This window comes from Papio anubis, chromosome 2 (assembly GCF_008728515.1).
Source record: "Papio anubis isolate 15944 chromosome 2, Panubis1.0, whole genome shotgun sequence".
Taxonomy (NCBI): Eukaryota; Metazoa; Chordata; class Mammalia; order Primates; family Cercopithecidae; genus Papio; species Papio anubis.
The window spans coordinates 119,589,690-119,602,768 of record NC_044977.1 but is presented as its reverse complement, the minus strand read 5'-3'; the positions used below and the strand labels follow the sequence as shown (position 1 = coordinate 119,602,768).

Sequence of the window (13,079 nt, the reverse complement as noted above, 5' to 3'; positions counted from 1 at the left end):
ATTATGATCCATCTCCACAATAAGATGTTAAGCAGTCTAAAAAGATGATTAGAAAGTTAAGCACTGACTGAATATTTTATTACATGTTAAATTTTTTAGGCGATAATAGTATTGTGGCTATGTATTTTTTAGGTACATAAACTACTGAAATATTCATAAATAAAATAATATGCTGCTTTAAAATAATATAGGGGAGAAAGTGGGTAGGAGTATAGATGAAACAGGATTCATTATGGGGGATAATTGTTCAGTAGAGAGATTATTAACCCTTTTATCTACTTTTTAATGAGAGTTTTATTGAGCTAAAGCTCAATAAAATTCACATTCTGTAAGACTTACTCTTTTGAAGTGTACAAGTGACTTTTAGTATGTTTCACAGAGTTGTACAAACGTCCCCACTATCTAATTTGGGACATTAGCAGTCACTCCCTGCCAGCAAGCATTAGTCTACCTTCTATCTCTATGGATTTGCTTATTCCAGACATTTTATATAAATGGAATCATACAACCACTTGTCCTTTCATGTTTGGCTTTTTTCACATAGCATAATGTTCATGTTGCAGTGTATATCAGCACTTCCTTTTATTGTAGAATATTCCATTGTAAGGATATACTATACTACGTTTTGTTTATCCGTTCATTGGTTGATGGACACTTGGGTTCTTTCCTCTTTGAGGTTACTATAAATATTCATGTACACATTTTTTTTTTTTTTTTTTTTGCATGAATACGTCTTCAGTTCTCTTGGGCATATACTTAGGTGTGGAATTCCTGGGTCACAGGGTAACTCTATATTTAGCATTTTGAGAAACTGTCAAACTGTTTTCCAAAATGGCTGTGCCATTTTATATTCCTATCAGTAATATATGGGCATTCCAATATTCTGTCTACTTATTATTATTATACTATAAGTTCTGGGATACATGTGCAGAACGTGCACGTTTGTTACATAGGTATACAGGTGTCATGGTGGTTTGCTGCACTCATCAACCCATCATCTACATTAGGTATTTCTCCTAATGCTATCCCTCCACTAGTCTCCCATTTCCTGACAAGCCCCAGTGTGTGTTGTTCCCCTCCCTCTGTACACGTGTTCTCATTGTTCAGCTCCCACTTACAAGTGAGAAAATGCGGTGTTTGGTTTTCTGTTCCTGTGTTAGTTTGCTGAGAATGATGGCTTCCAGCTTCATCCATATCCCTGCAAAGGACATGAACTCATCCTTTTTTATGGCTGCATAGTATTCCATAGTGTATATGTGCCACATTTTCTTTATCCAGTCTATCATTGATGCGCATTTGGGTTGATTCCAAATGATTGCTATTGTGAATAGTGCTGCAATTAACATACATGTGCATGTGTCTTTATAGTAGAATGAATTATAATCCTTTGGGTATATACAAGGTAATGGGATTGTTGGGTCAAATGGTATTTCTGGTTCTAGATCTTTGAGGAATTGCCACACTGTCTTCCACAATGGTCGAACTAATTTACATGCCCACCAACAGTGTAAAAGCGTTCTTATTTCTCCACATCCTCCCCGGCATCTGTTGTTTCCTGTATTCTGTCTACCTTTTAAGTTTAAATTCCCCATGAAAAAAGTTTTAAAAGTTATGCCATAGAAAAAGATTAATAGCATGAGAAAAGGCTATTCGGTTTAAAAAATAGGTTACATATAGTATGTACAATATTATCTCCACTTAAAAAAAAAAATCTATTTAGCCATGCATAGGAAAAAACTACTAAGCCATACACCAAAGTGCATATGTGGTTATCATTAGGAATCATAAATTTAAATAATTTGAGAATTCTTTTTAGTTTTTCTCCATTTTCCAGATTTTCTGCAATGACTATTCAGAAACCATTGCAATGACCATTGCTTTTATAATGAGAACCAGAAAAGCCTTTCAAAAATTAAACAAATTTTTTGGGAGGCCAAGGTGAGTGGATCACCTGAGGTCAGGAGTTTGAGACCAGCCTGGCCACCATGGTGAAACCCAGTCTCTACTATAAGTATAAAAATTATCCGAGCGTAGTGGTGGGTGCCTGTAATCCCAGCTACTTGGGAGGCTGAGGCAAGAGAATTGCTTGACCTCGGGAGACAAAGGTTGCAGTGAGCCGACATGGTGCCACTGCACTCCAGCCTGGGTGATGGAGTGAGACTTTATCTCAAAAAAATGAAATAAAATAAATAAACAAATTTTTAACAACTCGGCAATCTTAGTCTTTGCTTTCTTTCACAGTCTCCATTTTTTGGGCCCCGGAGCCCCAGGAGTCTTCGTAGCTTCTCACTCAGGTTAAGATACGGCACATATTTCCAGCTTCTACAGGTGGCCTCTTTGCACATAGAACTGTAACTTTTATTTTCAACATCTGAAACACTGCTAATTACCTATATTGATTAACTTAGCTGAGTTCTCCTTTACCATCTAATTAGATTTGGTTTCTTCACAGTGGAGCACAGGCTATCTTCAGTGTGTTCTGTACATACAAGCAACTTGGTAATCATCTTTGTATCCATACTTTGTTAGACTGGTTTTTGTGTTGTGGGAATGACCAATTCCCTAAGAGGTCCAGGATGTTGGCAATCCAGTTGAGGGACATGGCATAACGGGACCCAGCACTGCATTCGAGTTTCATCCTTAGACAAGACAAGTAACTTCTCTTAGCCCCAATTTCTACCTACAAAAGAGGTAAATTGGATCACCAAGCCCTAGAGAGACAGATAAATAAGTAGATATATAGACAAAGATATGCAAACACAATCCCCCTTTACTTTTCACTTTACCTTTATCATGGTTTTAGGGCTTTATCCTACTTGTGCCTTTTATCAGAAGGTGCCACAACTTATTTTTTGGAGATATGAGGTGTAATAAATAAATAAGATCCCTTTTAAATGAATTAATTAATTTCATTAATACAATTGATATTTATTCAATCAATATTTATCATGTGCCAGACACAGTTCAAAGCACCAGGAATGTGGTGCTAAACATGCAGGCAAGATCCCTATTCTCACAAAACTTATCAGGCTCCAGTTGGGACAGCCAGATTTTTTTAATAATCAGATAGTCACAAGTGCCTTAAAGACAATAAAGCACTGAATTGGACAGTTTCAGGGTGGGAGGGAGTGTTACTTTAGAGATACATTGCAAAGAAAACCTCTCTGCATAGTAAGGAACCTCTAAGAGGACCCTCAGTGACTTCTGCCTTCTGGTGTTAGTTAATATTCTTGTGTAGTCCCCTTCTAAATGAATAGGGCTGACTTGGGTAGCCAAGTCAGCAGAGGTACTGCAGCAAGGATTACTCTGTCTGGTAAAAGTGGGCACCATGTTATGAGGATGCTCAAGCAACCAATGGAGCCACCTACGTGGGGAGGAACTAAGGCCTCCTGCCAACATCCAGCACCACATAAGTAAATCATCTTGGAAAGAGATCCTCCAGCTCCAGTCAAGCCTTCAGAAGATAATTCACCTTGCCAAAATCTTCCTGCAACTTCAGGACATACCTCATGCTAAAACCACCCAGGGAAGCCACTTCTGAATCCCTGGCCCACAGAAACTGCGAGAGATAATAAATGGTGGTTGTTGTTTAAGCCACTAAGCTTGAGGGTAGTCTGTTATGCAGATACATAAGTAGTAATACAGACCACATCTGACCTTAGACCTAAATAATAAGATGGAGCCCTCCATGTGAAATTTCTGGCATGGAGAACTACAAGAATGAGTTTGGCATGTTCACAAAACAGAAAAAATCAGCGTGGCTAGAGTGTAGTGAAAGACAAGTGCAGACTCTCTTCTCCATCCAGCCATGGGTGTAGAAACCATGCCAGTGTTGTCTTCAGCTCAGCCCCAGCAACTAGTAGCACCCAATAATCAGGTACTGAATGAGCATATACACGAACAAATGAATGAATGAATGCTGGATACCATGTACATTTCTTCCCCTATAGTTAATCACATTTCACAGAATCACAGAACACTGGATCTGAGTTTACCCTGCACCCAAATTTGTACTTTCTAATACACTAATCAAACAAATGTTTGTAATATATGCAATGTATTGTTAAAGTCTACAAATTTCCTACTTAATCCATACTGCCAAGGTTCTAATTTCACTAACTAGAGAGACAGCACTTGAAAATCTAGGGTTATTTCAGAGTCTAAACCTGGGTATCCAGCAGCAACACTGTAAGGGAGTACCCAGCAGAAGTCACAGTTGGGCCTTCATCCTATCACTCGGTCTTCAAAAACTAGAACAACACTTTAAATTATAAATCAGAATCTCAAGGTTGGAAAAAAATACCTCATTTAAAAATTAGAAAGGGGTATTACTTTCAGTGGCAACTCCCAGCTCATTGAGGTCCATAGTTTCCAATCTCTTGGTATCCCCAACAGGTAGAGTAAGAATCCATAGCTATTTAAATGCCCTCAGTCCTGCCTCTGGTTCCCTTACATATGCCAGGAATATGCATCCCAGCAATAGAAATTGCTGGAGGTGACTTCCAGCAATTTTAGTCGAAACCACTCATCTTACATGTGACAAAACTGAAGCTTAGAGGGTAAGGTGTCAGAGCCAGCTTTATGACGCTGGGCTCTAACTCCCAGCTGTGTGCCTCATTAAACCTCACCATCTCCCAAACTCTCTCTACCCACTCACCGCCAGCTCTGTCAAGACAGAAACTCAACATTGTCTTCCAGTGGGCCACCCTAGAAGCACACCCTTTCCCACCCATCTATTACTGTTTAATCAAAATAGTAGTCGTAAACATTATCAGATTGTTAAAATAATTGAAACACACTCCAAACACACACACACACACACACACACACACACACACACACACACCCCTTGCAATTCTAACCTGCGGTATTTTAAATCTCTCAAAACTTAGAAGACGACGACAATGGACAGAACATTTTCTTTGGCAGAAAAATTCTAGAAATAAGAATACCTACCCAGGACCAGACATAGTATTTCTCATAATTGGTGCCCCTGGAATTGTACTCAATGTAATTAGCATCCACTGCAATTGTACTCTACATAAAAGGTGTCCCCAGGAGTCATGCAACATAGACTATAAGATAATTCATGATCCTTGAAATTGTGCTATGGCCAGCACGATTTCAGCACAGGCCCCACCCTTCTGAGGTTTCTATACTCTTTCTACATAGCACCACCTCCAGCCCTTCTAAAAGGGTTGCACATTATATATTTTGTTAATTCAAAATTTATTTGTTGAACGAACGCCTGCTGTGTAAAGAAAACTGGTGAGGATCCCTAAGAAAATCAAACATTGCCTTCAAGAAGGAATTGTCTAGTGGTGAATATAATCCAAGACAGAAAGTTCTGAGTGTTATGAAAGAGGTGTGAGGTCAGTTCTGAGACAGTCTATGAGTGGGAGGGACAACCTCTGAAAGAAATCAGAGAATTTCGTGGAAAAGGTGGTCTGTGAATGTTTCGTGTTGGGGCAGTAGGTACAGAAACGAGACTAAGAGCGCCCCCTACAGAGCATCCAGCGGGGAATGAAGTTGTTCCCTACCGCAATGGCGGGGTGGTCGTCAAAACTGCAGAGCTCTGTGGGAGGCCGCTCTGAACTGCTGCTGGTCTTAACATGCTAAAGAGTTTAGTTTTTATTCTGTCGACTAAGGAGTCAGAGAAGGCCTTGAATAAAAACAACCAGATTGAAACTGTGCGTTAGGAAGACTCACGTGGCTACAGTGTAGGAGAGACCAGTCAGAAGAAGGCTGGTAGTAGAGACACAGGAGGAGGGGGGTCCTGTCGCCGGTGTTGCCCAGGGGACAGTACCTACGGCACTTGCAGGGAACAGTGGAGACAAGGGGACCCATATGATAAACATTAAGGAAAGAATTTTAAGTTGGGGTGGAATAAATAAAATGCGTTTTGAGAAGTTGAGGGCACCCCCGTGAGACAACCAGGACATGAGAAAGAAGTGGATAGAATCATGTTTCGCTAAAGGGAAATAAGCTTCCAACCAGACTGGAAGGAATCACAAGCGGAATTCATCCAACATTTTCTACTTAAGTCCTCCCTCTCTCTCCACTAGAGACCTTATATTTATATGTGCAGAATAACATTTCATTCAAAAAAATATCATTAAGATTTTCTTAGAATTCTCGGCACACTGCTAACAAACCAGTTTAGGCCCTGTTCTCAGAGAGCTACTTCCCCCACAGAAATGTAAGAATCAATTTGACATTAAAGCATCTTTCAGACTCAAGTTACTCCAAATTCTATCAGGAAGGGAATCAGAGACTGGTTGTGCTCAGCTGGGCATAGCGGCCATGATTCAATCACAGGAGCGCCCGGCTGGGTGGACTTTAGAACCACTATCACTGAGAGAAGGAATGGTGTCGAAACAAGAAGGGCACGGAAGATTAATTCCAGGGCAGGGACACAGAAAGAAGAAAGGCCCAACAGGCAAGACTCGAAATTATAAGACATCAAAGAGTTTTACAGATAAGGGGGAAAAAAGTGGTATTTCCTGAAAGAAATGTACTGGGTACTCTCTCATCAACAAAATATTCCATGACCTCCTAAGTAGATACTGAAGCAAACAGCAAACCATGACTTACACTGGCTTCTGCACTAAAGATTACTCCAGTTAATAATGAATAATGAAAATGACTGTGCATATTTATCTGATGTTCTGATAGCTACCAGCACACCCTACTTTTTATGAGGCAACGCCATTGCAAAGAAAACACCTGTTTAGTATCTCTGATAAACATAAATAATATTAATGAAAAGACTGCCATGCTGTTATCATTTTGAGATACTGTTATTAATTCATGCAACTTTACTAAAATCTCATTTTAGACCAAATTTAATTAAGTGCTCTGGAGTAATGAATTAATAATATTTCGAGATTTATTTGAGCCCCATGAGAACCTCTCACCAGAAAGTTTTAAATACTGGGCCATTAGTGTATCATCTTAGGTGTCCACTCTACCTCCCAAGGGAAAAAATAAAACTTTGGGAAGGCACAGGCATAATCAATGTGTTTGCATTTCAATAATCAGTAACATATAAAGAGGAGAAAAAAGTTTTTTAAAAAAAGTTTTTTTAAAAAAGAAAATGTTTAAAAAAGATTTTCATGAACAATGCTGATAATTGATACTGGTTTCGAAATACATTAATCTCCAAAAAGCTTCGGGACTGTGCTTACCTCATATTTAATGAATGCTAATACTTGGGGGGCAAAGCTCAATTCAGGCCATCAGAGAAACATATAAGGTCATATTGGCACACAAAAGGAAAAAGGCAGCTAAGGTCTGTTGAGGTGCTATTAAAAACAGTCGGAACCTTCTGATATCTTTTTCTCAGGATTATTTTCCTTCTTTTCTTAGTCTTCTTTTTTTTTTTTTTTAACAAGATGTCACCCTGTCACTGAGGCTGGAGTGCTGTGACACAATCACAGTCTTGACTTCTCAAGCTCAAACTATCTTCCCACCTCAGTCTCCCAATTAGCTGGGACCACAGGCACACCCCACCATACTGGCTTTTTTTTTTTTTTCTCCCAGAGATGGAGTCTCCCTACATTGCCCACGATGATCTGAAACTCCTGGTTTCAAGCAATCCTCCCACTTTGGCCTCCCAAAGTGCTAGGATTACAGGTGTGAGCCACTGTGCCCAGCCAGGATCATTTTCTATTAGATAAAATCATTGCAATCGAATGTTGATGGGCTCAATTTTCCCACTAAATTCTACTTAACCATGGGATAGCATATTTGTACAGTGCTGTATGGTTTTTAAAGCATTGCCTTAAACACAGTGTGTGAGAAAGGCAAACAGTTGTGATCATTCTTATTAACTATGGTTACATGACCTACCCAAAGTCACAGAATGAGTAAGAGGTGGAGATAGAACTGGGGAGACAGGGTTCATTCCACTCCATTCATTCATGCATGCATTCATGTACTCATTCATCCAACTAATGGAGACTATGGCTCCAAAGATGAACAAGACCTAGCCTCTGTCCTCAAGAAATCCACGGTTTAGTAAAGCAGCAGAAAGGAAATCACACACCAAGTAAAACATGAGCATGAAACATGTAGCAAAGGGATATAAGCAAGGCTTTCAGATGAGGTCAATTCTTAAATCTGGGTTTCAATGGAGAAAGGAATGGCTAGGGAGTGAGGGGTAAGGGGAAAGACAAGCATAGGTCATCTAATTTTGTTCAAATACAAAAGTGTATGTGAGTCCTGGCAGAAGCTGAGAGTATGAGGTCAGCAGCAGCCAACTCCTGGCCTTGAATGCCTTACCCTGTGGGCCAAGTTAAGGACAGCCAAGGTGCTTAGGTCCAGAAATATGCTAATCTCCAAAAAGCTTTCTGGGCTGAGCTCACCTCATATGTAATAAAGCACACTGGTGGCAAGTTTCATCTCTTTTAATATTGAGATGTCCTGAAGCAAGAATGACTCAAGCCCCAGGTTTGAATGAGTAAATTGTTTGCTATAGCCTATGTATGTATATGCACATTTTCATACACCCACATGGATACAGTTTATATCCATAATACTACACATAATATATGTATCCACATAGATAATACAAAACATATACAGAACTTTATAAACGTCACATGCGGAGATATCTGAATAATGTGTATGTCTATACTGACCCCTTAGGACGTGCTCTGATGGACACAGGTTATTCAGAGAGGTTACCTGTGCAGGACAACCATGTGTCCTAGGTGATTTCAGACAGTCGTTTGCCCGCAGAGTAGGCACTGAACCAGGGCTGGACAAGATGAATTCCAAAGGTAGCCTAAAGCTCCATGGTTTCACGTATCACAAACTTACTTGCATGAAGTAGTTTCACCATTCTCAATAAATAAAATTCCCTGACCCTGGTGAAATTATTCCTTTCTGCTATTCTTTTGTACTCAGGCAGAAAATGTATTATTGATTTCTGATTCAGCCACAGAAAGTGTGACTTAGGGAAAAGAGCACTGAATGAGGAGTCAGGAAATCTAGATTATTTGCTCAAACCACGTTCCTGGCTGTCCCCTCCCATTGTTACTGTGTGACCTTGAACAACTTACTTCACGCCTCTGGGCTTCAGTTTCCCAAGTGTTCAATGAAAGGAGTGGCTGAGTGTTCTACAATTCTCTTTCCAGCTCTGAATCTGTAAAACAATTCCAGCCCATCCCTCAAGATTTAGTTTACCTCGGTGAGCTCTAAAAATCAGGGCTAAAACTGGATTCAAATTACCTATTTTCCAATCAAAGAAGATCCTGCTTCACTCACTTTTAAACCATGCAAATCTTGCATAATTTAAATGATCAGTGCTGTCATTGGTTGCTCTGGTTTAAATTATGCATTGTTGCTATTTGGGGAAAATTTAGACTGGGTCCAGTCTGGGATCACTGGCTGAGAACAATAAGCCCCCAAAGTGAGAAGGATAAAGGCCTCTCCAGACAGGATCTGCTTTTAATGCATTGAGCCCAGGGTTTACAAAAAGAGCATTGACTGTGTACATTAAAGAGCCACCGAAACAGCAAGGGACTGGTAAGTCTGCAGCAAATTCTCCCAGAAGCCACTGACCTTGGCTGCATTTCAGGGGTCAGGCATTCCCCAGGAGGGGCTCAGCAGGCAGGCTTTACCAAGGGCTTAGGAATAAATGAGACATCTCATCTAGATGAGGCCACCTCTCCAAATGTGGGAAGGTGGAGATGATCTGCCCTCTGATTTGTGGAGATTACCTATGTGGCCTTTGGACCCACTCCAGCAGGCACACCTCACCCACAAGACTGGTCAAAGACCCTGGCCCCACATCTGCAACTGTCTCCACATCTGCATCTGCATCTGCATCTAAGTCTTCTAACCAGCAGCTCCTGGTCCCCAAGCTAGCTGTTGCCCTCTCTGTTTCCACACCTCCCAGCAGGCAGAAAAACAGCAGCAGAGCCCTAAGCTGATAGCCCAGGCCACAAAGAGCAATTTCAGTGCATTGTGCAAAGATATGTTTTCAAAATACAGATCACAAGAATGCACACCCCAAGTGTGATCCGCAGTCATCCGCCCGGTGGCCCTCAGCGGTTGCTCTCCTGCCTGCAGGCTCTGTGCTTGGTATCTCAGAAAACCTTCCCGAGGAAAAAGCCCACAAGGGACAAGTCCGGGCCCAACTTAAAAATCGCATCAGACTGCTTTCCAGTAGAGGAGCAAGGTGGAGATTCCGGCCCAGGGAAATCACCGCAAACCCTGCACATTGTTCAGAACCTTTCCCCCTTTGCCACTGCCCCCCGCCTCCGCCACCCCGACCCCCGACCGACTCGCAGCACCCCACCCCCAGTCTGGGCCATCCATCCACCTGATTAACCCGCCGGCAGCAACTCCCAGCGCAGAAAGTAGGGCAAATGAACACACACAGTCGGTAAAGCAGGAAGCCACAGACCTGGCCAATGCACCCACCCTGTTACCAACCCCACCCCGCTGCGCAGGGGGCAGCCGGTTCTTGATGTGGCATTTCCACTCCAGGGAAATAGACAGCTTCCTGTAATAATGCATGAAGGAGCTTCGGCTGCCCAACTATCAGAACAGCCCATTTCAAACGGCATCTCTGTTTCTTCTCAACTCCTTACCTGCCTTGCTGAAGCCTCACCTCTTGGCCCAACAGATTAAGACGAAGAGAGAAAGCGTTATTAAAAGAGATGTGGAGGAAAAGGTTTAATTAAGGAGACCAAAGAGAAAGTACCACTTTGATCACAAAGGTAGCACTTTAATATAATAGTACAGAAAGAGGCAATGTCAGAAGTATTAGGAATCCAGGTAAATGGCCCCAAGATTCAGCATCAATCTAACAATGTATTCCTCAGGAGGGCGTGTGAACTTCCATACTTCATCCATCCTGGTGTCTCCCTGTAGAAAGCCACCATCAATTCCTTCTCATCCACCCTCCATACATCAAGTACATGCACTCGCTATTTTTTAAATTTTATTTTTGGTTCGGGAGAGGAAGAAGCAGTCCTTAAATTGGTGTCCAATCCTTCTCAGACACCCGCTGCTGCCACCATCCCCACCCCTCACCCCTTCCCAGCAGGCAGCATCTAATTAAAATGACAAGAAAGCTCTGCCCCCTTCCCCGAAGGAGTGTGTTGGGATCGGGAGTTGGGGGTGGGGAAGCGTCAAGGCAGCACTGGGATTCCTGGTATTCTGATCTCAAAACAACAGCAAAATGGATTCTGTATCAGTGATGTCTTAGTCAATACAATGAAACGGCGTCTGAGGTAATTCACGTGAAGGTAAACGCAAACCAGTGGGGCTGGGGGGAGGGAGGTGCTCTACAAAGGACCGGCCACAGACACGGGGAACACACACATACACACACACACACACACACTCGCACACACTCCAGGGAGTTCCGGTCTGATTGAGGAAAAGCAGAAAACACATCCCTTTCACCTGCTTAAGTTCAGCCATAAAACTGAAACGTTACAGCCACAAAGTCAGAAAGCACAGGCAGGGCTGAGTTAAAGCCATAAATAAAGGTGAGTGGCAGACTGGCATTTAAGGGAGCGCTGAGAGGGCGCCCGGGTGCGGGAGGCAGAAAAGGGGGAGGGGGAGGCAGTTGCCATCTACAAGACCAGCATAGCAATAACTGCCCCCTTGGAGCGGCAGGTTCGGCTTCGCGGGGACAGTCAGCCTCACAATGTCATCTTGCAGGTAGCTGGAAAACGTGAGGAGCCAGTGCCTTTATTCACGCTGGCATTCTTTTTGCAGAAGGGACAGTTGGGTCTCGCTCCTTGGCACCAGACAACTGCCCGGGGCGTGTACACACGTACACACACACACACACCTTTCATTTTACTGCTCTTACACCGGTATAAGATGAAAGCATAAGCTCCACGAGCTCCACGAGCCCTCGGGAGAGCCTCGGCCACGGCCAAAGGAAGACACGTACCGCACAGCCCCTGCCGTAGGGGCTCAGCCAGGAGCACCTCAGCAACCCCGAATCAAAACGGGAATCCAGGTTCCCTCCCCGACGCATTCTCCCGCTGCTGTCCCCCAGCCCCAGCCCCAGCCCCCAGTCCACGCACCGAGCCCATTCACCCTGACCCAAACCACTGGAAAGAAACCAGAAAACATGTCCTGCTCACCCTCAGAGCCGAGAGATCTATTTCATCCAGGCTTCGAGCCGGGGAGTCGCTCGCCATGTCTACTTCTTCGCTGGAGAAATGGACCAAAACCACCCCCAAGCTTTTCCCTTGGAAATTCCACCTTGGTCTATTTCACTCGCGTCCTCATGCGGGTATCGCGCCAGAGGCCCCGGGCCCAGCCTCCCCCGCCCACCCCAGCCCCACAGCGCCGGATCCCGATCCTCCGCGCGTCGGTCCGCCGGGTCCGGGAGCCCAACCTGCGCGGATCTCCAAGCCCGGAGCAGCGGTGCGTGTGGGCTGAGCGCCCCGATCGGCTAAGGGCGCTGGGGCTGCGTGGGTGTATTTAAATGGGACATGCTTCTTTGCTTGTGCGTGGATGGCGGCTGCATTGGCTGTTATAATGAGACACATCAACTCCTCCACTCAGCGGGGGGAGGGTGGGGGTGGAGAACCACACAGAACTGTCTATCACCGCTTCCTGGGAGGAGTGAAGGGGGTGGGGGGAGGCGGAGGAGGCGTGGTCTTGGACTGGGGAGAGGCCGCGCTTCCTGACCCGGTCCCTCCCCACCAGCGTGGAGGGGGGAGGGGCGCGCACCCTTTCCGCCCAGGCTTTTGCGGGCTCCTGGGGCCAAATCCGAAGGGCTGTTCCTGAACCTTGACTTGCTTATCATAGGGACCCAAGCTGTATTTTTGTGTGGCCAATTCGTGCACTGCAGCAAAATGGCCCTTTAGTCTCATCTTGGGGTTTCTCCTCGGTTCAAATGCTCTCCCGCTGAGAAAAAGCCGGAGGAAAAAAAAGCGACACCCTCCCTCCCCTGTTAATTATTTGTGGGGCCGGAGTAACGCGGGCTGGTGCAACCGGTGCATATAAGGACTTGTGTGCAAGGAAGGGGATCCGCCTCCAGGCGCGGAAAGAGTGGGGGAGAAGCGCACACGCACAGTGCACTCAGCTGGGCGCTTCGG

At 44.0% G+C, this 13,079-nt stretch overlaps 1 protein-coding gene across 8 annotated transcripts in view; it reads right to left on the bottom strand.

Moving 5' to 3' along the window:
• TNIK (TRAF2 and NCK interacting kinase) overlaps positions 1 to 12,543 on the bottom strand; it is a 396,690-nt gene extending 384,147 nt beyond the window's left edge. For 3 of the 8 annotated variants that reach the window (XM_021933792.2, XM_009201370.4, XM_021933794.2), the window contains exon 1: positions 12,117 to 12,543. In XM_021933792.2, the coding sequence (XP_021789484.1) occupies positions 12,117 to 12,173 (57 nt within the window). In that variant the 5' untranslated portion in view covers positions 12,174 to 12,543. The remainder of the gene's footprint in view (positions 1 to 12,116) is intronic. The other 5 variants (XM_003894834.5, XM_003894833.5, XM_003894835.5 and 2 more) reach the window with 3 other exon arrangements.
• Between the last annotated feature and the right edge of the window lie 536 nt (positions 12,544 to 13,079).